Consider the following 20,654-nt stretch of genomic DNA (forward strand, 5'->3'; position numbering starts at 1 on the left):
CACTCTCCCCGCCCCCCACTGCAAGATCGTAGAGATTCACACTGATACACCACCTAGGACGCACTCTCCCCGCCCACCCACTGCAGGATCGCAGAGATTCACACCGATACACCACCTAGGACGCACTCTTCCCGCCACCTACTGCAGGATCGTAGAGATTCACACCGATATACCACCTAGGACGCACTCTTCCCGCCACCTACTGCAGGATCGCCAAGATTCACACCAATATACCCCCTAGGACGCACTCTTCCCGCCACCTACTGCAGGATCGTCGAGATTCACACCGATATACCACCTAGGACGCACTCTTCCCGCCCCCCCACTGCAGGATCGTAGAGATTCACACTGGTACAAGTAAAAAAAAATATGATATACCGCCTAGAACGCACTCTCCCCGCCACCCACTGCAGGATCGCTGAGATTCACACCGATATACCACCTAGGACGCCCCCTCCTTGCCACCCACTGAAGGATCGCTGAGATTCACACCGATATACCACCTAGGACGCCCCCTCCTTGCCACCCACTGAAGGATCGCAGAGATTCACACCGATACACTGCCCAGGACGCCCACCCCCTGCCAACCCACTGAAGGATCGCTCAATCAAACTCCGGGAATGGTGCGCCCATCTCGCCCAAGTCTTTATTTACTTTTCAAATTTTACTAACATAATTTCTAGATTTGCTACATTAAACCACAATTTAATGATTTAAATTTAAACCCCTTATTGCATCAGTTATTATAAATTAATGTTCGAGAACGGATTAATGGAAACAAATGAGTTGCTTTAAGTGTGACTGGCAACCACCTTGGTTGCTGCCGCGTTCATTGTTGACCCACGAGTGGAACTGTACAAATTTACAAGCATTAAATGGCAGGGCTCAAGACACCAATCTTGCTTACAGTGAATTGTTCCTTAACTTTATTTGCATAGTGCAGCAGGTGGGGCGGGCTCCAGGAAGCATTAGCAGCTGAGAAAAATAATGTTAACGGGGCAGGAGGTAGCAGAGCACAGAACCTGTTCTCACCAGCAGGACAACACACATAGACTATATTAATGTCTTTACCATAGTACGCTGTCAGCATGTTTAGTATCTGTATATATAATATACCACGAGGGTATATTTGTGGAATATCCTTGTTCAAGTTCAAGTATGTTTATTGAGACAAGAAAGAAATACATCTCAAAGGGATAGAGTAGCTTAGGCTATTTCTACCCCCCCCCCATATCCTTGTGGTATAGTGTGGGATACATCTCTCGAGATATATACATCGGGAGGTGTATATTCCATTTTTCGATGTTTATACATTGACGTTTTACTCTTCCTAGATATTGTTTAGTATTTACTCGGTGGTTGGTCAGTAGGCAAGTGTCACGGCCTTGCTAGGCCTTAAACCTAGCAATTTGATAAGTCTGATAGGCCTTAAAACGCAACTGGAAACCAAATATAGGTGTAATATATAATAGTTTTATATGATTCAAAGAAGTCAGGGGCTAAGTAATGTATGTTGCTACCATGTCTTCTCTCTCCTTTTAGATTACTACATTTAACCATTGCTCTTATTACTAAGGTTATTAATAATACCAATCGTCGTAATTAATTATTATTTCTTTATCTTCCCCACCTCAACCCCTCAACCCCCCCCCCTTCAATACTCAACCTCCGCTGCCTCCCGTGCCACAGTCTACCACCACCACCATCACCCCTACCATCACCACCCCCACCACCACCATCCCTACCACCACCACCACTACCACCATCCCTACCACCACCACCACTACCATCCCTACCATCACTATCCCCGCCACCAATGCGACCTCCTATCCAAATACTTGGATCCAGATTCACGAAGCAGTTACGCAAACACTTACGAATCTGCCCATCTTTTCTCAATCTTTCACGGCTATGTTTACAATTATTAAACAGTTAATGAGCTCCGAAGCACCAGGAGGCTGTTTATAACAATAACAACAGTTGATTGGGAAATTTTCATGCTTGTAAACTGTTTAATAAATGTAACCAAAGCCGTCAAAGATTGAGAAAAGATGTACACGTTCGTAAGTACTTGCGTAACAGCTTTGTGAATCGGGGTCTTGGGCTCCCACTCGTCCTCTTACAAATTACGTGTATTTCGCTCGTATGCACTACGATAAAAAAAAGGTCGTAATTTGAAAATAAAAACATATTTAAAATAAATTTGAATTTGTTTTTTCACCAAAACAGCAAGTTATGGGTCCTGTGGAAGCTTAGAAGTTCTCCTAAGGTTTCAAAACGTCATGAAAACTGTTAATTGAAAGTTTCTTCTCCTAACCTAACAGCCTAAGCCAGAGGATCCAAAACAGAAAACGGGGACAGTACACCACTTTCGTGAGGCGAGTCCATTTTGAATTACGTCCTTTTTTTTTCTTTTAGCATGAGTGCTTTGCCTCAATCACTACTTGCTCAACTATAGTACGGTCCAGTAACTTCACAATTACGCTATCGCTAGCATAAGCAGCCAATAGTTGATGCAAGTTGGTTAAACTTTAAGAGCACTAATTTACTAAAAATAAATTGACAAACAAGCCAGAAAATACAAATCAGGGGGAAAAAAATCGTTGTTTTATTTCTGAAGTATAGAACACAATTCTCTGCCCCCCCCCCTCAACCACTTGGGGTGGACGGTAGAGCGACGGTCTCGCTTCATGCAGGTCAGCGTTCAATCCCCGACCGTCCAAGTGGTTGGGCACCATTCCTTCCCTCCCTTGTCCCATCCCAAATCCTTATCCTGACCCCTTCCAAGTGCCATATAGTCATAATGCCTTGGCGCTTTCCTCTGGTAAATCCCTCTGCCCCCCCCCTTCCCTACAACAGGCGTTGAGTCTCATTACCACGACGACTCTCCATCGCCAGACGCACCTGGAGAGCAGCTTCTGGTAGTCGTTGTAAGAGTTGAGGACCATCTTCTTCTCCACCATCAACTTGAAGTCCCGCTGCGGCCCGCCCATGAAGGTCACTGGAGTGAAGTACCTGAATTAAACCCACATTATCTTAGTATTACTCATTACAAATTTAGACTTTTTATTTAGCAAATAAATGTTCGATATTGGCGACAGGAAGCCTGTACTTTATATACTTATCGAAGCCATCCTTTCCTGCTAACTACTGAACAACCCAAAACTGTGTATATTTTGCCTCTACTGCAGGGGGATTAACCACCGTAATTCTTCAACCATCCCGTCTATTACTTACTTGATGAACGGGGCGTTCTCCAAGAAGACAATCATCTCCTGCTTGAAGATCTTGAGGTTGACGAGGTCGTCTTCGGAGAGGGAGGCGACATCGATCTCCTCAGCTCGCCTCAGGAACTCCTCACACTTCGACTGCCCCGACACAAACATTCTTTACTCTTCTTAGAGAAACACTAAGCAGTATATTTCTTTTCATTTTGTACAGTACATCCAGAGTATAGTTAGAGGTAATACAATTTATGGATGACTTGTTGATATGTTTTTGTCATGATAAGACGTTAAACTTTTACAGTTCATTGATAAAACTGACCTTTTAGTTTGTACTTGTACTACCTAGGCTTGTTTGTACTACCAAGTTTCCACTCACAAACAACAGGTAACACAAACAACAGGTAACACAAACAGCAGGTAACACAAACAACTACTATCGCTACAACTTGAGAGGGACAAAAATGTCCCAAATGTAATTAATAAAGAAAAGCCAGAAACGGCAGGGAAGGGAACCACTAGAGCCAGAAGCTAGAGGTGGACACGGCAGGGAAGGGAACCACTAGAGCCAGAAGCCAGAGGTGGACACGGCAGGGAAGGGAACCACTAGAGCCAGAAGCCAGAGGTGGACACGGCAGGGAAGGGAACCACTAGAGCCAGAAGCTAGAGGTGGACACGACAGGGAAGGGAACCACTAGAGCCAGAAGCCAGAGGTGGACACGGCAGGGAAGGGAACCACTAGAGCCAGAAGCTAGAGGTGGACACGGCAGGGAAGGGAACCACTAGAGCCAGAAGACAGAGGTGGACACGACAGGGAAGGGAACCACTAGAGCCAGAAGACAGAGGTGGACACGACAGGGAAGGGAACCACTAGAGCCAGAAGCCAGAGGTGGACACGGCAGGGAAGGGAACCACTAGAGCCAGAAGCCAGAGGTGGACACGGCAGGGAAGGGAACCACTAGAGCCAGAAGCCAGAGGTGGACACGGCAGGGAAGGGAACCACTAGAGCCAGAAGACAGAGGTGGACACGACAGGGAAGGGAACCACTAGAGCCAGAAGACAGAGGTGGACACGACAGGGAAGGGAACCACTAGAGCCAGAAGCCAGAGGTGGACACGGCAGGGAAGGGAACCACTAGAGCCAGAAGCTAGAGGTGGACACGACAGGGAAGGGAACCACTAGAGCCAGAAGCCAGAGGTGGACACGGCAGGGAAGAGAACCACTAGAGCCAGAAGACAGAGGTGGACACGACAGGGAAGGGAACAACTAGAGCCAGAAGACAGAGGTGGACACGGCAGGGAAGGGAACCACTAGAGCCAGAAGACAGAGGTGGACACGGCAGGGAAGGGAACCAGGGAACCACTAAAGCCAGAAGCTAGAGGTGGACACTAGAGGCGACACACTCACCTTCCTGTGTTGGAAGTGATCCAAGCTGTAGCTGTCGAGGCGGCCGGCCGTGTTGTCGTTGATACCGACCTGACCCACACAAACACACACATCAGTCACCACCTCTATTAAACGTATACTATTAAACATTACAAATATAATAAACAGGATCAGCTAACTTCACCACATGAGGAAGACCTTCACCACATGAAGAAGACCTTCACCACATGAGGAAGACCTTCACCACATGAGCAAGACCGTCACCACATGAGCAAGACCTTCACCACATGAGCAAGACCTTCACATGAGGAAGACCTTCACCACATGAGGAAGACCTTCACCACATGAGGAAGACCTTCACCACATGAGCAAGACCTTCACCACATGAGGAAGACCTTCACCACATGGGGAAGACCTTCACCACATGAGGAAGACCTTCACTACATGAGGAAGACCTTCACCACATGAGCAAGACCTTCACCACATGAGAAAGACCTTCACCACATGAGGAAGACCTTCACCACATGAGCAAGACCTTCACCACATGAGCAAGACCTTCACCACATGAGAAAGACCTTCACCACATGGGGAAGACCTTCACCACATGAGGAAGACCTTCACCGCATGAGGAAGACCTTCACCACATGAGGAAGACCTTCACCACATGAGGAAGACCTTCACCGCATGAGGAAGACCTTCACCACATGAGGAAGACCTTCACCACATGAGGAAGACCTTCACCACATGAGCAAGACCTTCACCACATGAGCAAGACCTTCACCACATGAGCAAGACCTTCACCACATGAGGAAGACCTTCACCACATGGGAAAGACCTTCACCACATGAGGAAGACCTTCACCACATGAGGAAGACCTTCACCACATGAGGAAGACCTTCACCACATGAGGAAGACCTTCACCACATGAGGAAGACCTTCACTACATGAGGAAGACCTTCACCACATGGGGAAGACCTTCACCACATGAGGAAGACCTTCACCACATGAGGAAGACCTTCACCACATGAGGAAGACCTTCACTACATGAGGAAGACCTTCACCACATGGGGAAGACCTTCACCACATGAGGAAGACCTTTACTACATGAGCAAGACCTTTACCACATGAGCAAGACCTTCACCACATGAGGAAGACCTTCACCACATGAGCAAGACCTTCACCACATGAGCAAGACCTTCACCACATGAGGAAGACCTTCACCACATGAGAAAGACCTTCACCACATGAGCAAGACCTTCACCACATGAGGAAGACCTTCACCACATGAGGAAGACCTTCACCACATGAGGAAGACCTTCACCACATGAGGAAGACCTTCACTACATGAGGAAGACCTTCGCCACATGGGGAAGACCTTCACCACATGAGGAAGACCTTCACCACATGAGGAAGACCTTCACCACATGAGGAAGACCTTCACCACATGAGGAAGACCTTCACTACATGAGGAAGACCTTCACCACATGGGGAAGACCTTCACCACATGAGGAAGACCTTCACCACATGAGCAAGACCTTCACCACATGAGGAAGACCTTCACCACATGAGCAAGACCTTCACCACATGAGCAAGACCTTCACCACATGAGAAAGACCTTCACCACATGAGCAAGACCTTCACCACATGAGCAAGACCTTCACATGAGGAAGACCTTCACCACATGAGGAAGACCTTCACCACATGAGGAAGACCTTCACCACATGAGAAAGACCTTCACCACATGAGGAAGACCTTCACCACATGAGGAAGACCTTCACCACATGAGGAAGACCTTCACCACATGAGGAAGACCTTCACCACATGAGAAAGACCTTCACCACATGAGGAAGACCTTCACCACATGAGCAAGACCTTCACCACATGAGCAAGACCTTCACCACATGAGAAAGACCTTCACCACATGAGCAAGACCTTCACCACATGAGGAAGACCATCACCACATGAGGAAGACCTTCACCACATGAGGAAGACCTTCACCACATGAGCAAGACCTTCACCACATGAGCAAGACCTTCACCACATGAGGAAGACCTTCACCACATGAGGAAGACCTTCACAACTTGATATTCAAGGAAGCAATGCTGGCTAAGGACTACCTACTGCGCATGTGTATATCGGAGCGTTATGATTGGTCTTCGCCCGGACTCCAAATGAGGTGACTGGTTATCCCAGGTTATTACAGTGTTCACAAATTACTTCTTACTCTCATGAAGTGACTCAGATGGTGCCAGCTGACCATGAATGGAGATGATTGGTCTAATCACTGTGACGTCTGCCACTAATTAATAACCCGAGGACGGGCTAAACCAACCACAGTCTTGAACTACCATTCCGTTAAAAAAATGCAATTCTTTTCCCTAACCAGAAACGTACTAACCCATGCACCTATCGAGGCCGAAGTATAGAAAACAATCACTATAATGACATCCATTTTGTACTAACACGTCGCAGTTTTAACGGATTAATTCGAATTTTGAATTTTGATTTTTTTTGGATTTTGAATTCGGTAAAATACGCGACGTATCTGATATGAGAGCAGCGTGGGTGGCTGTGACCGCGTCGAGAGACACATCTCAGCACCGCTCCTGTGCCAGATAAGTCCACTACGGGCTCACCATAGCCCGTGCTACTTGGCCTACTCCTGTGCCAGGTAAGTTACGGGCTCACCATAGCCCGTGCTACCTGGTACTTGTTCCGAGTAGCTGAATCTATAACAACATGTGACCGCGTGGCGGAACTTACCGTGGTAGCGAACTGCGGAAAGTCTTGGGTCTTCCAGTGCCAGTAGTCTTGCGTGAGGGCCAGGAGGTCAGGTCGGGGCGTGGGGTGGGGGAGTGGCACAGGGGCCACCACCCCCACGGGTCCCATCACCACCATCACCATCACCATCACCACCATCACCACCATCTCCCTCATCACCACCACCTGCTGGAGAGAATATGTTCACGGGTTTAGAGTGACGCCCACTCGCTGAATGTGATGATTGCATGCTTGTAGTATATAAGGGAAAACCAGGAGAAAGAAGGGGTCAGGATAAGGATATGGGATAGGACGGGGGGAAAGGAATGGTGCCCAACCACTTGGACGGTCGGGGATTGAACGCCGACCTGCATGAAGCGAGACCGTCGCTCTACCGTCCAGCCCAAGTGATTAGGCAGGTTTCAAGCGTACGTTAAACATATATAAACAACTTCGGGTGGATATAAATAGAAGCTACCATATATATGGGTCAATTAGGCCTTCAGCAGCGTTCACGATACTAACGTTATTTTGTTACGATAACGAGTAATGAACACGACTCATATATGCCAGCAGCATATAGGCCCACTGCAATGTTTCCCACGTCCTTGTGTATACTGTATAACAGCCATCACCACCATGTTCCCGCCAATTCTGTGCTGGGAGGCAAATACTGCCGAAAATAACGTATAACGTATATATAAAATTACTGCCACGTATATCATTATATACCGAGTGCGCCTATACTCCCTGCATGATGGTAGACCCTGTGATGGCAGGGATTAAGTCCCCAAGCTGTCCCCAGGACGGTAATATGCATCTTTACAATCTATAGAATCCATGACAGCCTATCCCAGTCCTGGAGTATTATTAGTATCTCCCGCGCGAGGCACTAGGCTTGTCTCTCGGGCTTCTGACGGAACGGCAACAGTAGTAGGTTAACAATAAGGACAACGGGAACGTCGACAACAGTAACGGGAGCAACAATAGTAACGGGAACAACAACAGTAACGGGATCAACCACAGTAACGGGAGCTACAACAGGATCACAACAAGAACAACAGTAATTGAAACGTTAACGACAGTAACGGGAACAGGATAACAAGAACAACGGTAACGGAAACAACCAACAACAGTAACGGGAGCAACAACGACAGGATAACAAGAACAACAGTAACGGAAGCAACAACAGTAACGGAAACCATCAACAATAGTAACGGGGGCAACAACAGGATAACAAAAACAACAGTAACGGAAACTTCAACAGTAACGAGGGCGGTAAAAACAGGATAACAAATGAACAATAATGGAAACATCAACAACAGTAACGGGAGCAACAACGACAGGATAACAAGAACAACAGTAAAGGAAATATCAGCAACAGTAACGGGAGCAACAACAGGGTAATAACAAGAACAGTAACGGGAACAACATGATAACAAGAACAGTAACGGGAGCAACAACAGGATAACAAAAACAAGAGTAACAGGAGCAACAACAACAGGATAACAAGAACAGTAACGGGAGCAACAAAAACAGTAACGGGGGCAACAAGAACAGGATAACAAGAACAGTAACGGGAGCAACAAGAACAGTAACGGGAGCAACAAGAACAGTAACGGGAGCAACAAGAACAGAATAACAAGAACAGCAACGGGAACAACAAGAACAGAATAACAAGAACAGTAACGGGAGCAACAAGAACAGAATAACAAGAACAGCAACGGGAGCAACAAGAACAGAATAACAAGAACAGTAACAGGAGCAACAAGAACAGAATAGCAAGAACAGCAACGGGAGCAACAAGAACAGAATAACAAGAACAGCAACGGGAGCAACAAGAACAGAATAACAAGAACAGCAACGGGAGCAACAAGAACAGAATAACAAGAACAGTAACGGGAGCAACAAGAACAGAATAACAAGAACAGTAACGGGAGCAACAAGAACAGAATAACAAGAACAGTAACGGGAGCAACAAGAACAGCAACGGGAGCAACAAGAACAGAATAACAAGAACAGCAACGGGAGCAACAAGAACAGAATAACAAGAACAGTAACGGGAGCAACAAGAACAGAATAACAAGAACAGCAACGGGAGCAACAAGAACAGAATAACAAGAACAGTAACGGGAGCAACAAGAACAGAATAACAAGAACAGTAACGGGAGCAACAAGAACAGAATAACAAGAACAGTAACGGGAGCAACAAGAACAGAATAACAAGAACAGTAACGGGAGCAACAAGAACAGAATAACAAGAACAGTAACGGGAGCAACAAGAACAGAATAACAAGAACAGTAACGGGAGCAACAAGAACAGAATAACAAGAACAGTAACGGGAGCAACAAGAACAGAATAACAAGAACAGCAGCGGGAGCAACAAGAACAGAATAACAAGAACAGTAACGGGAGCAACAAGAACAGAATAACAAGAACAGTAACGGGAGCAACAAGAACAGAATAACAAGAACAGTAACGGGAGCAACAAGAACAGTAACGGGAGCAACAAGAACAGAATAACAAGAACAGTAACGGGAGCAACAAGAACAGTAACGGGAGCAACAAGAACAGAATAACAAGAACAGTAACGGGAGCAACAAGAACAGAATAACAAGAACAGTAACGGGAGCAACAAGAACAGAATAACAAGAACAGTAACGGGAGCAACAAGAACAGTAACGGGAGCAACAAGAACAGTAACGGGAGCAACAAGAACAGAATAGCAAGAACAGTAACGGGAGCAACAAGAACAGTAACGGGAGCAACAAGAACAGAATAACAAGAACAGTAACGGGAGCAACAAGAACAGAATAACAAGAACAGTAACGGGAGCAACAAGAACAGTAACGGGAGCAACAAGAACAGAATAACAAGAACAGCAACGGGAGCAACAAGAACAGCAACGGGAGCAACAAGAACAGAATAACAAGAACAGTAACGGGAGCAACAAGAACAGAATAACAAGAACAGCAACGGGAGCAACAAGAACAGAATAACAAGAACAGTAACGGGAGCAACAAGAACAGAATAACAAGAACAGTAACGGGAGCAACAAGAACAGAATAACAAGAACAGTAACGGGAGCAACAAGAACAGAATAACAAGAACAGTAACGGGAGCAACAAGAACAGAATAACAAGAACAGTAACGGGAGCAACAAGAACAGTAACGGGAGCAACAAGAACAGAATAACAAGAACAGTAACGGGAGCAACAAGAACAGAATAACAAGAACAGTAACGGGAGCAACAAGAACAGTAACGGGAGCAACAAGAACAGTAACGGGAGCAACAAGAACAGTAACGGGAGCAACAAGAACAGAATAACAAGAACAGTAACGGGAGCAACAAGAACAGAATAACAAGAACAGAATAACAAGAACAGCAACGGGAGCAACAAGAACAGAATAACAAGAACAGTAACGGGAGCAACAAGAACAGAATAACAAGAACAGTAACGGGAGCAACAAGAACAGAATAACAAGAACAGTAACGGGAGCAACAAGAACAGAATAACAAGAACAGTAACGGGAGCAACAAGAACAGAATAACAAGAACAGTAGCGGGAGCAACAAGAACAGTAACGGGAGCAACAAGAACAGTAACGGGAGCAACAAGAACAGAATAACAAGAACAGTAACGGGAGCAACAAGAACAGAATAACAAGAACAGTAACGGGAGCAACAAGAACAGTAACGGGAGCAACAAGAACAGAATAACAAGAACAGTAACGGGAGCAGGACCCGCTCCAGGAGGGTCAGAGAAGCAGAGTCCAAATAATAACAGTAATTGGACGCTTCTTATTACCCGCGACAAGCGCCACCCGACTCTGTACTACTCCCTGACCTCCCTGTCTCACCCCACTGTCTCTGTCTGTCTACACCTCTGTCTCTGCCTGTCTCATCCCTCTGTCTGCACCTCTGTTTCACCCCGCTGTCTGCACCTTTGTCTCTACCTGTCTCACCCTGCTGTCTTACGCCGCTGTCTGCACCGCTGTCTCTACCTGTCTCACCCTGCTGTCTGCACCTCTGTCTCACTCTGCTGTCTGCACCTCTGTCTTACCCTGCTGTCTGCACCTGTCTCTACCACAGGCACGACCACCACACCACAGCCACAGTATGTTACGCTATTGCGCATATCTGAGAGCATAGGCTGTTGACACCCGTCCGTTCAGTATGTTATATGCGCACATTGTGCGATATTTCTCATCTCTGTACCACAGAGTATATTCCAAATACTTTGGACACTATCCCCAGTAATCTACGTATCTTACTGTGCAGAATGAAAGTAATAACAACGTGATGAATGTGAATATAAGTTGAGGCTATGCAAAGAATTCGAAGCTTACTTTTGGCGTGAATTGGGAGCGCGAATGCGATTTCGTCAGCGTCAGTATTTTATAGATTTATTTGATGTATCTATATATATGTTCTCTGTATTCGGGATAACTATTCCAGATAACTATTATAGTTTAGAAAGGGGGAAGCACGTACCGAGCAGAATTATAGGCGAAATACGACATAAATTAATTTTAAGCTTCTCATAATCCACCTTATCATCATCCTGACAGATGTAACGTTCGCTTTGTTATGGTCGTATGTCATTATTTCGTGAGCCATTATATAGAGTTTTCTTCCCATGAGCTCTGATTGCATATTGTATTCTGTAGCCAGCTGGAGTCCTTTATCTGTTCTGTATCTAAAAAGTTATTATTTTCACTGGTGAAAAAAAATCATGTCATCTGCCGCAAAATGGAAGAATGTGTAAAGATATATGTATGTGGCACAGATGCCGCTTCTCTCCCACAACACACCAAGCCAACCATACTGACACACACCAATTAAAAACAAAAATATTCTCCATTGGAGAAGATTTAGATGGAGATCTTCCTCCCTTCGTAGAGGACTATCAACATTAAGTGCCGGATACTGACCAAGTGCTGCAGTGACCAGTGCCGGATACTGACCAAGTGCTGCAGTGACCAGTGCCGGATACTGACCAAGTGCTGCAGTGACCAGTGCCGGATACTGACCAAGTGCTGCAGTGACCAGTGCCGGATACTGACCAAGTGCTGCAGTGACCAGTGCCGGATACTGACCAAGTGCTGCAGTGACCAGTGCCGGATACTGACCAAGTGCTGCAATGACCAGTGCCGGATACTGACCAAGTGCTGCAGTGACCAGTGCCGGATACTGACCAAGTGCTGCAGTGACCAGTGCCGGATACTGACCAAGTGCTGCAGTGACCAGTGCCGGATACTGACCAAGTGCTGCAGTGACCAGTGCCGGATACTGACCAAGTGCTGCAGTGACCAGTGCCGGATACTGACCAAGTGCTGCAATGACCAGTGCCGGATACTGACCAAGTGCTGCAGTGACCAGTGCCGGATACTGACCAAGTGCTGCAGTGACCAGTGCTGGATACCTTCGAGTAGTGACCAGAGCCGGATATAACCTACTGTTGCAGGGTGAAGAATGCCAGCTTAGTGGCCGGAGGAAAAAATAAGACCCGCAAGGCTGACACTAGACGTAAACACGTAGTCATTCCTCGCCGCACGAGAGAGAGAATGTGAGGGATTTAAGAGCAATACCAGTGAATGTTTTAACCCTAGGAGACAGTAAGGTAAAAAAAAAAAAATGCAGCCCAGCTCAAGACAAATTATAGGACGGTTTCCAGACTTTTAGAACGATCCAAGCAGCCGATAGACCTTAATGACAACTGTTGTCTGTGGAGTGTGCTGGCCCCTGAAGCCTCAGCGTGGAGTGTGCTGGCCCCTGAAGCCTCAGCGTGGAGTGTGCTGGCCCCTGAAGCCTCAGCGTGAAGTATGCTGGCCCCTGAAGCCTCAGTGTGGAGTGTGCTGGCCCCTGAAGCCTCAGTGTGGAGTGTGCTGGCCCCTGAAGCCTCAGTGTGGAGTGTGCTGGCCCCTGAAGCCTCAGTGTGGAGTGTGCTGGCCCCTGAAGCCTCAGCGTGGAGTGTGCTGGCCCCTGAAGCCTCAGCGTGGAGTGTGCTGGCCCCTGAAGCCTCAGTGTGGAGTGTGCTGGCCCCTGAAGCCTCAGCGTGGAGTGTGCTGGCCCCTGAAGCCTCAGCGTGGAGTGTGCTGGCCCCTGAAGCCTCAGTGTGGAGTGTGCTGGCCCCTGAAGCCTCAGTGTGGAGTGTGCTGGCCCCTGAAGCCTCAGTGTGGAGTGTGCTGGCCCCTGAAGCCTCAGTGTGGAGTGTGCTGGCCCCTGAACCCTCAGCGTGGAGTGTGCTGGCCCCTGAAGCCTCAGCGTGAAGTATGCTGGCCCCTGAACCCTCAGCGTGGAGTGTGCTGGCCCCTGAAGCCTCAGCGTGAAGTATGCTGGCCCCTGAACCCTCAGCGTGGAGTGTGCTGGCCCCTGAAGCCTCAGCGTGAAGTATGCTGGCCCCTGAACCCTCAGCGTGGAGTGTGCTGGCCCCTGAAGCCTCAGCGTGGAGTATGCTGGCCCCTAAACCCCCAGCGTGGAGTGTGCTGGCCCCTGAACCCTCAGCGTGGAGTATGCTGGCCCCTGAACCCTCAGCGTGGAGTGTGCTAGCCCCTGAAGCCTCAGTATGGAGTGTGCTGGCCCCTGAAGCCTCAGTATGGATTGTGCTGGCCCCTGAAGCCTCAAAGTGGAGTGTGCTGGCCCCTGAACCCTCAGCGTGGAGTATGCTGGCCCCTGAACCCTCAGCGTGGAGTGTGCTAGCCCCTGAAGCCTCAGTATGGAGTGTGCTAGCCCCTGAAGCCTCAGTATGGAGTGTGCTGGCCCCTGAAGCCTCAGCTACACCCAACCTGGGCACCGGAGCCCCAACAACGAGACAACATTGGGGAAGTGTTGGCACAAGTGTGTGGAGTTGCTCGCCAGGAGCTTTGTTTACATTTTGCACCGAACGCTTCCGAAATTAGAACAAATCCACAAGAGCCGTGATGAGGGTTCGAGCCAACGGACGGGATGTCCCCCCCCCCCAGATGCGCCTTGCTAACTTTGTTGGGGGTTGGGGGGGGGGGGGGGAATATTAGCCTCACCTGAGCCAAGATAAAATTCCTCGTCATTTGTATATTCATTATCAATCATGTTTAGGACCTGTCCGAAACGCTGCGCGTACTAGTGGCTTTACAAGAATGTAATTACTTGCTATGTATCTTCACAATCCCAATGTACCTTCTTATATATATATATATATATATATATATATATATATATATATATATATATATAAATAAATAAATGTAATAGCCTTGTCATTCGTGTATTATTCTTATCATGTGTATAATGTCCTTTTTATTTTTGTAATATCCTCATCACCTGCATAGTAATCCTTATCATGTATGATAACCCATCCTCCAGTTTAGATAGTATCTATTGTGACTATCGTCAATAGTTACGAATTCGTACGAACTGTGCTTTTACGTAGTAGTATACTGACTAGTAAGGAGTTCTTAACAAAATTGAGCTAAAAACAAACCTAAATATTCCTAGGCCTAGTATAGCACACATATGTACTATATTAGGCCTCAGATATCGTGTATTAGGCCTAGGGAGGGTAGGTTAGTTTGCCTTTGCAACACATGTAAAAAATGGTTTCCGGTTTGTCCAAGTCAATAGTGCCGATTTCTACTTTCTAATTTCGTTGTATGTCGGTATATATACTATGGTCCTCATCGTTACTATATGTACTACCAAAACAGGAGGATGAGTTGTGTATGAAGTATCCGAATCATACGCGTGATATCCTGATGCGCACGATATCCTGATGCGCACGATATCCTCATCATGGCGTAATCTTATCATGCTTGTAATTCACTTATCACGCGGCGTAATATCTTTATCACGAGGTTTACTATACCATAACAAATGCAGTGTTTTTCTTGTGACAAAGGAAACGTGTTCTTTAGCCAAACCCAAGAATGGTGGCGGAGGTCGCAACACAGAGGCAAGCAAGCCAACACACACACACACACTGCAGTATCAACAACACCTACAATGGCAGGCCGGACGGGCCCACACCAAACTTTACCTTCTTGCTCCATCCCCCACATTCCAGTTTTCCCCCCTCTCTCCCTCCTCACACTTTAACTCCTCATTTTCTTAATCTATCTTAAGTTTACACTCTCGCCTTCCCCCCATCAGCCGCAGAAGTAGTCGTAGTTTCTACATCATTAAGTGCGCTGTAGTCCGCAGCTGGCTACTAGGCACTATAAGAACGAGAAAATCCATAGAAGCCGTGAAGAGGATTCGAACCAGTGGCGCTGCCCAATAAACTCGCCCCTCGGGGCAAAATTTACAAAAAATTTAAAGGATTCGAACCTATGCGTGGGCATAGGCTCTGAACGAGGAGACGACTGGATCTCACTGACACAGTCACGTTGGCGTGATTATTCTCTGTGCACTGTGAGTTATATCATGACTAGAGGCTGGCCTGTCATATATTAACTATAATCATTACAGACTATATACTGGGAATCACACAAAACAAAATGCACTCAAATCCCACAAAACTAAATTCATTTAGTAATTTAGTATTGATTAAAACTTAAAGAGTTTACAGATGAAAATTAACAAAGTCATTAGAGATGAAAATAATTGTTATTGTATCAAAAAGATACAAATATAAATAAATACAATTATACATATATACAATCATGAATACATACAATAATAAATAGATCATCATAAACAGACAATTATACAATACGGTAGTACAGTTAGATTCGTCCTCGGCTCACGATCGGGAATCCCGGGTTCGAATCCCAAGTGGGACAGAAATGACTGGTCATGTTTGCTATCACCTAATGCCACTGTTCACCTAGTAGTAAATAGGTACCCGGGAGTTGATCAACTGTTGTGGGGTTACATCCTGGGAGAGGGGGGGGGGCCAGTAGTCTGACCTTGAGGGAAGACCTTGATATATAAACCTCATATATATACTAATATATATATATATATATATATATATATATATATATATATATATATATATATATATATATATATATATATATACGTTATTAAATATGACCGAAAAAGTAAGATTAATAATTCTAACATGAATTTTCGCAATATTTCTTATGTTTCTTTTCACTGTCGATGGTAATTGAAAAATCAATTCTCCAAAATTCATTTTTATTTCTAGTCTGACGCAACACTTGAACGCGTTTCGTAATAACTTATTACATTTTCAAAGACTTTAGTTTACACACACACACAACTATAACCTGCAAACACTAAACAGAGTTCTACAATGCTATCATTTAAACAGCTTTTATCTTATATACTCGCATTTGGGTGAGGTGATATGTTACAACATTTTTGGATGAGGTGAACAAAACTTTCAACACAAGACAGAGCAAACTTTCAACACAAGACAGAACACGGTGCATTGGGTATAAATTGGATAAATTAAATTGAAGAAAATTCGTGTTAGAATTATTAATCTTACTTTTTCGGTCATATATATATATATATATATATATATATATATATATATATATATATATATATATATATATATATATATATATATAAATATATATAAATATATATAAATATATATATATAAATATATATATATATATAAATATAAATATATATATATATATATATATATATATATATATATATATATATATATATATATATATATATATATATATATTTTCAGAGGGGAAATGCCTGTTGCGTCTTGGGCACTAGTCCAACTTCAGAGGAATTCGAAGAAGTGTTTGACTTGCAACAATGATCGAACCCGTCTGTGACATTCATCAATGTTTCCCATTGTTGTGTTTTTCAAGAGATCCATAACCTTTAAGCACCTTTTTGCATTATTATTTTTGTATCAACCCATGTATATCTTGTAACCATCAAATGCATAATAAAGCACAAAAAATAAAAAAGGAAGGGGGGTGGTAGGAGAAAAGCACACAGAAACTGTATTGGAGGGGATCTAAACATTCCCTCTAATGCGTTATGCGTGGTTTCCTCCGAGGCTATGGGTCCCCCTTCTTCCAGCTAGAGGTGGTACTCCCTTCCATATTATAAATATATATATATATATATATATATATATATATATATATATATATATATATATATATACACAGTATATATGCAAACAAGCTTGAATGGTCCCCAAACATATATGCGACTGAAAACTCCACACCCCACAAAGTGAGGTGATTTGATGAAATAACTATGTCCAAGCTTACCACCAAGTGCTGTCGGGACGGTGGGGGAAATAACCTCAGCTACCATCGTCTTTTGTACGGTCACGGTTGGTCAAGTGGTTAAGGTACCAGGTACGCCAGTTGCATAGTGCTCCTGGCTGTCTGGGTTCGAGTCCCTTCAGGGGTGTGGAGTTTTCAATCATATATTGTTGAATATGACCGGAAGGGGTAGGTACAACAGGGAGACAGGGCGTGACAGTCACCCAGGGAGTGACGACTGAGGTGGAGGCTCTGGGTGACGGGTGACGGGTGATGGGAGACGGGTGACGGGTATAAGTCCTCCAACGAAAGTGAAAGTTCGGGTCTGACATATACAGCGGCGTGGAAAGTGGGTTAGGTGCTATGTTGCTGCTCCACCTTGGCCTGTAACCCCACCGTCGTGGCCTGTAACACCACCGTCTTGGCCTGTAACACCACCGTCTTGGCCTGTAACACCACCGTCTTGGCCTGTAACACCACCGTCGCGGCCTGTAACACCACCGTCGCGGCCTGTAACACCACCGTCGTGGCCTGTAACACCACCGTCTTGGCCTGTAACACCACCGTCTTAGCCTGTAACACCACCGTCGCGGCCTGTAACACCACCGTCGCGGCCTATAACACCACCGTCGCGGCCTGTAACACCACCGTCGCGGCCTGTAACACCACCGTCGTGGCCCGTAACACTGACCTGATCGTCCACCGCCAACGAGAACGTTACTCGCAAAGTTACGAATATTCGTGTGACTGACACGACCATAATATTAAATATACTAATGTTTAAAATGCCAATTAGTGACTCTTAAGAGCCGTCAAGCTGAGACACAACGCTCAAGATTCGATAAGGAAGGGAACGGAATTCTCTCATATTTTCTAGATATATTTTTTTAGCACATTTTCACAAACGTGCTAAAAATGAGGCATAACTGTCCACTTTGGGACTAAGCGTACCATTAAATATAAATATGCATTTTTATGTATATTGTATAGCCCACAAAATGTACCATTTGCCTGCCAGACATAATAACTGTATCCCCGGATTAGGGGGTTTTTAATCTTATAATCTTACTGGAGAGAAGGCACACAGGGGACATGATCACAATATACAAGATACTGAAGGGGAATAGACGAGGTAGACAAGAGGAGCATCTTTGAAAGTGAGATAAAATAAGGCAAAAGGATATACGTGAAAGCTGGAAACGCAAATGTGTCGGGAGAGATGTAAGGAAATTTTCGTTTCCTATACGAGTAGTCAGGGAGTGGGAGATATTAGAAGAAGCCATTAACAGCTTCTTCACCCACGGCATCGAACCCAGACACGACAGACACACACCTCGCTCAGTAAGACCCCCGAGCAGCAACCCCAGCACAAGGGAGCGAGCAAGACAGGTTAAGCACGAGGTGAAGACGGTCCTGGAGGACGAAGTGTGTTGGAAAGCGGGCGGACACCACGTGGGAAACTGTCAGTCATCTGGGAGGTTCCGAGGACGGCCGGAGGCGGCGCTGGTGGGCTGGTTGACACACACCACCACCACCACTACCACCACCACCACCACCACCACCACCATCAGCCCACACGCCGCCGCCGCCGCCCCGCCATTAGCCTCTATGTCAAGTTCAGGTCTGCTTTCTTTTCTCACTCATTCCTTGGTTTTTTGTATGTATGGCATACAACAGTATGACCATATACATACATATGAATATATAATTATATGTGTATGTATATATATATATATATATATATATATATATATATATATATATATATATATATGTATGTATATATATATTATGACCCGAAAGCATCTTAAGGTATATGTATATATGTATATGACACATATACATATGACTATGACACACTCACCATATGACTGAGTCACATGGTGAATCATATATAACACTCAGCTCTGATGTTATAAGTATATAACACTCAGCTCTGATGTTATAAGTATATAACACTCAGCGCTGATGTTATAAGTATATAACACTCAGCTCTGATGTTATAAGTATATAACACTCAGCGCTGATGTTATAAGTATATAACACTCAGCTCTGATGTTATAAGTATATAACACTCAGCTCTGATGTTATAAGTATATAACACTCAGCTCTGATGTTATAAGTATATAACACTCAGCTCTGATGTTATAAGTATATAACACTCAGCTCTGATGTTATAAGTATATAACACTCAGCGCTGATGTTATAAGTATATAACCCCAGCGCTGATGTTATAAGTATATAACACTCAGCTCTGATGTTATAAGTATATAACACTCAGCTCTGAGCTCACACGGTAAAAGATCTACAAAAGTGTAAACACTTCCCAATAATACCATTATTGGTAAACTCAAACCAAAAACAAATTAGTTTGTAGGAATATCTAAGACTAGCACGAGGTTCCTTTCTAATATGCTAGCTAACAGCACCCGAAATAATGTAGTCTGATATAAGGAATATCTCTTGGAACTGTTTCCTGCCCGAAACGCTTTGCGTCATAGTGGCTTTAGGCATTGTATGTACTAACTCAATCTATAAATCCATCAATGTTTGTTTCACACCTTGTATGTATGTACTCTTTTTTTTTTTTTGAGATATATACAAGAGTTGTTACATTCTTGTACAGCCACTAGTACGCGTAGCGTTTCGGGCAAGTCCTTAATCCTATGGTCCCTGGAATACGATCCCCTGCCGCGAAGAATCGTTTTTTCATCCAAGTACACATTTTACTGTTGCGTTAAACAGAGGCTACAGTTAAGGAATTGCGCCCAGTAAATCCTCCCCGGCCAGGATACGAACCCATGACATAGCGCTCGCGGAACGCCAGGCGAGTGTCTTACCACTACACCACGGAGACTGCAAGGCTGTCAGGCTCTACCTGAATAAACATTTGAATTTGAATTTGTTGGAGTTTTGACGAGAACTCTTGCTAATGTTGCAGTAAATACAGTGTTGAACGGAATCTTGAGTTATCAAATTGGTCTATAGTAAGGTCCCTTAAAAGTGGCTCCTTGATATAGGTTCCTTAAAAGGTCATTAGACGAGAACTCCTGGATGGATTTGAAGAAAACAGAACAGTGCAAA

At 45.1% G+C, this 20,654-nt stretch overlaps 1 protein-coding gene across 13 annotated transcripts in view; it reads right to left on the reverse strand.

Annotated features, from left to right (window-relative positions):
- The window catches only part of LOC123770330 (uncharacterized), a 197,647-nt gene that overhangs the window by 13,664 nt on the left and 163,329 nt on the right, over window positions 1–20,654 (reverse strand). For 8 of the 13 annotated variants that reach the window (XM_069339797.1, XM_069339798.1, XM_045762121.2 and 5 more), the window contains 4 exons: window positions 7,374–7,559; window positions 4,632–4,700; window positions 3,238–3,368; window positions 2,905–3,015 (listed from right to left, as the gene is read on the reverse strand). In XM_069339797.1, the coding sequence (XP_069195898.1) occupies window positions 2,905–3,015; window positions 3,238–3,368; window positions 4,632–4,700; window positions 7,374–7,547 (485 nt within the window). In that variant the 5' untranslated portion in view covers window positions 7,548–7,559. The other 5 variants (XM_045762115.2, XM_045762114.2, XM_069339796.1 and 2 more) reach the window with 5 other exon arrangements.

This window comes from Procambarus clarkii, chromosome 42 (assembly GCF_040958095.1).
Source record: "Procambarus clarkii isolate CNS0578487 chromosome 42, FALCON_Pclarkii_2.0, whole genome shotgun sequence".
Lineage (NCBI taxonomy): Eukaryota > Metazoa > Arthropoda > Malacostraca > Decapoda > Cambaridae > Procambarus > Procambarus clarkii.